Consider the following 4,160-nt stretch of genomic DNA (forward strand, 5'->3'; position numbering starts at 1 on the left):
GGATGCGGACAAAATGAAACTTTATAATTTTGAGTTAATGGATCAGAGGCTCTTTGCTCTTAAATAACTTTAGTTAACATAAATGAGATATAAATAATTTTCTGATGAACTACAAAATTTGAGTAGAATGAATTAAATCTAAATGTGTCACCTTTAAGAGGGGCTTGAATCATTTTTTTGAGTGTAGAAATGAGGTGATCGGTGAGCCGCGGACAAATGTAGAGCATCAATTGTCATGTTAGCCAAAAGAAAATAATTGGCCCAACTGTTTACTTGATAGAACGTTTATTTTAACACCACTAAACAACGTATAACTCGCTAACCGATGCGCGCGGGCTGCTGCCATGACATCATCTTAAAAGCTCTATTGTATTTCCAACAGAGTTCATTCAAAAACAACGCTTTAACACCACAACTACAAGACACGGTAACTCATTAAAATGTGGCCGGATGAATTCAGGCTCAATAAAGCAACTTAACGTGATCCACATTGATTCTACTGACAATCTACATGTCACACCTATTAGCGTGTGTATCTGAAGCAGTAGCGTCTCTAGTAACCGTCATGCAGGATTTCTCCGCAATATCAAAGCAGCAGTAAAAAGTGTTGAACCTGGCCTTCATACACATTTCCACCACACAAATCTCTGGGTTGCTTGAGTTTGTGTTCAAAGGTGCAATCACAACATCGTGAAATCCTGGATGGACTGACTTTTGATTCCGAAGGAACTTTGGGAATTTCCCAGGAGGGGAGCGGAATTGAAGAGCACGCCAGCCAGTCTGCTACCCCCATACAGCAAGCCTGCATGGAGAAATGGCATCAGCTCTGCATTTCTAAATTTAGGCACAGGTTACAATCTAGAAAATCTATTTTTTTTAATTTTCTGTAACAATAAACATGTTGAGAAGTTACAATTGTTTTTAAACCGATTCACAAAGTAAGGTAACATCCTTGATCAAAATAGAGTGGAGCAGGGAGCTGCAAGCTTTCTGTAATGGAAATTAGAAAATTCACCACAATTTAAATAAAGAAATACTCAAAAAAGGAATTATAATCTTATATTATATTCTATGTTATGATAAAGATGGCACAAGAACATGTTAAAAACACAAAAAGACTATTAGTTATTTTAGCTGAATACTTAAAAAAAATAAAGCTTATTTTATTTATTTTGTCTATATTTTTTACTTCCTGACAGTTTTGCAGCTTTACCGTGAAGCCTGAACGTGGAGGCAAACCTCTGCCACTCGTCCTTTGTGATACCATGGGACTGGAGGTAGAAGAGGGGGTGGGGCTTAATATTAATGAGATCAGTAACCTCATCAATGGTCATATACCAGAGCATTATCAGGTAGAGGAGTTGATCGGATTCTATTGATACGTTTTGATTGTAGCTTATCGCAACTATCCACTCATTCTCTCTTTTTACACATGCAGTTCAATCCCTCTGTTCCTCTGAAACCTGAAGCTCACGGTTTCTGCAAGAATCCAAAACTCAAAGACAAGATCCACTGTGTGACTTGTGTCATAGATGCCTCCAAGATCTCCATCATGCCCCAAAATATGGAGAGGAAGCTGAAAGCAATGCGCAAGACGGTCAACTTGTTACGCAAGTAGAATGCAATCTGGATAAAGTTTTGTTCTTGTTCAACTTTGTAATTTTACATACTACTTTTGAATAATTCTTCTTGTATTTTTTTCAGGGATCCCTCAGCTGGTGTTGCTCACTAAAATAGATGAAGCCTGCCCTCTGGTGAAAGAAGATATCACAAATGTCTACAAGAGCACGTACATCAAGGAATTAGTAAGGATTTTCTGAGCTTCACTTAAAAAAAGGAGGCATTTAACTCAGATTTTCAGCTCTCTAAAATCTCTTAAACGTTGTGTCGTGTGATCCAGATGCAGGAGGCTGCAACTCATATTGGTGCACCTTTGTCCTGCGTTGTTACAGTGAGGAGCTGGACCTGAACATGAACGTTGACATCCTGCTGCTCAGTGCAGTTAATCAGATGCTTAACCTTGTGGATGACTTTTTTGATGAGCCCAGAGACTGAATGAGCAGTACTGCAATCCTTGTCCCTGCCTTTTTGCTGCTCCCGTCAGAGGTCGCTGCAGCAAATTGTGTCTCCATCCTCTTTAGACTCCTCACTCACAGGAACAATCCTTATGTCCTTCTTATACATCCACGTAACTCCTTTTTGAGCTTCCTTTCTCTTTCATGAAGTTACAGGGTGGAGTTTCAGACTTTCATCTTTAGGGGTGATTATTCCCTTCCACTATTTAAAGAATGCAGACACCTTATTAGTGGAGCCACTTACTAAAATATTTGAGCATTTTGTGGAACAAGCACCAAATTTGGCATGGATGTACCTTAGGATACCCTCTTTCAGAAAAGCTTAGCCATGAAAAAAATCCAAGATTTTAAAATATATAAAACATAGATTTAATAGTATTTTGTGGGTACCCCCTCAAGTTTGAAGGCTGCATTTTGTGCATTAACAGCTCATACTGTTGAGGCTTGGTAAAAAAGACATTGAAAATGTTTGTAACAATTGAGTGCATATTTGGAGTTTTCTCATGGCTTACACACTTTTGTGAAACAAGAAATCCTAAGGTGCATCAATGTCAAATTTGGTGCTAGTACCACAAATTGCACAGTTTGTCTCAATCAGCACCTATGCATCATTTACAGTTGAGTGTGAAGTAGATGAAATGAGAATCAGTACCTTCAAGATGATTCTCTGTCAGAAAAAGATCATGAAAGTTACAGGAATGTTAGGAATAAATTACCTTCACTTCTAAATTGGTCAAAGTATTTGGGCATTCTATGTTTAAGTTTGAAAAAGGGTGTAGTGTAGGGTTGACCAATGGATCGTTGTGATCTCACCACAGCATATCAGCTTTTGGATATTTGGTTTGGCAAAGATTTTACATTGGATTCAGGATAAACTTTACTTGCTCATCTACCTGCAGTCACAGATTTCTGGTTATTTGCTCTCAATTTATAGATAGAAATTGGTAAGTTTGACACAAGATCAGTGTGTGGCAGAAAGCTGACAACTTTCTTAGTACATTCATATTTCCTCATCTATCTATCTACCTCATGCTCTCTTCTGTTCTTCTGACAAAGAACAGAAGAGAGCTTCTGACGTGTGGAGTGCTTTGATTTCATTTGAAAAACGACATCAAAATAAGAAAAAAATAGTAAAACATAATGAACAATTATCCATTTACATACAAAAGGTACAAAATAAAACGATATAACACACCTCACTTTCCAAGGGTTTCCAAGCTGTTACCACGACTGAACGACTGAATGAAATTGAACATAAATGCTGCAGATATATTTCAAACCAATAGTAATAAAATACAAAATGTAATGCTGTATAAATGTCTAACAATTACAGAGGAAAATTAATCTTAAAATTAAACTTTACTTTGAACTTGCACGAGAAGACGCTCAAGTAAAGAGCCGCCCATGTAAAGCTTCCTGAAACGAAACACAACCTTCAGTGCCTCTGGGAGTAAATAAAATTATGGTCATTTACAACTGTTATTATTATTATAAATATGTTCTGTCTTTGTTAAACCTTTTTGCTGAAAATGAAATGTATGTATTTCTTTTTTTTTATTCTTAGCCATGCAACTGTGTAAACATGTCTCTTCCTGTCAAAACAATCAAGTACAAACTAATAAAAAATAAATTTAAATTTAGTAGTTTTATTTCAATCATCATTATAGAGCTCAAAGGTAGAAATGCAGATTCAAGCAAAATTTTAAGGAGTGTTGGGTACAAAATCAGTTGTTTCAGTATTTAAATCCTTTTTATTTTGTAATTATCCAAATGCAATATTACAATTTAAGACCAGTTTCACCAAACATGTTTTCACTCTTAAGTCAAAAGCTCACTTTGAGATCCTAATGAAGACTCTGTTGTCAAAATGAAATTGCCAACACTACTTTTAAAGTATGAGCTAAACATACAATATACTTGACTCTCAAAGCAGGGGTGGGATTGTATAATTCGCTTATTCACACACCCTTCCAGGCAATCATTTAAACTCCTTTAGCCCTTGTGCTGTCTTAGCCATGTTTATATAGAAAGTGGGGTCATCTGGACAAAAGACAGTTCACTCAACTTGTTTTTTTTTTTTTTTTT

The 4,160-nt window shown here is 36.4% G+C and overlaps 1 protein-coding gene across 1 annotated transcript; it reads left to right on the top strand.

Moving 5' to 3' along the window:
• Positions 1 to 1,201: 1,201 nt before the first annotated feature.
• Positions 1,202 to 2,294, top strand: LOC112156487 (interferon-induced protein 44-like). The gene is made up of 3 exons (XM_024288793.2): positions 1,202 to 1,352; positions 1,439 to 1,614; positions 1,705 to 2,294. Exons 1-3 carry the CDS (start codon positions 1,266 to 1,268, stop codon positions 1,730 to 1,732), a joined length of 291 nt encoding a protein of 96 aa, XP_024144561.2. The 5' UTR covers positions 1,202 to 1,265; the 3' UTR covers positions 1,733 to 2,294.
• The last annotated feature ends 1,866 nt before the right edge of the window (positions 2,295 to 4,160 follow it).

Source organism: Oryzias melastigma, linkage group LG18 (assembly GCF_002922805.2).
Source record: "Oryzias melastigma strain HK-1 linkage group LG18, ASM292280v2, whole genome shotgun sequence".
Lineage (NCBI taxonomy): Eukaryota > Metazoa > Chordata > Actinopteri > Beloniformes > Adrianichthyidae > Oryzias > Oryzias melastigma.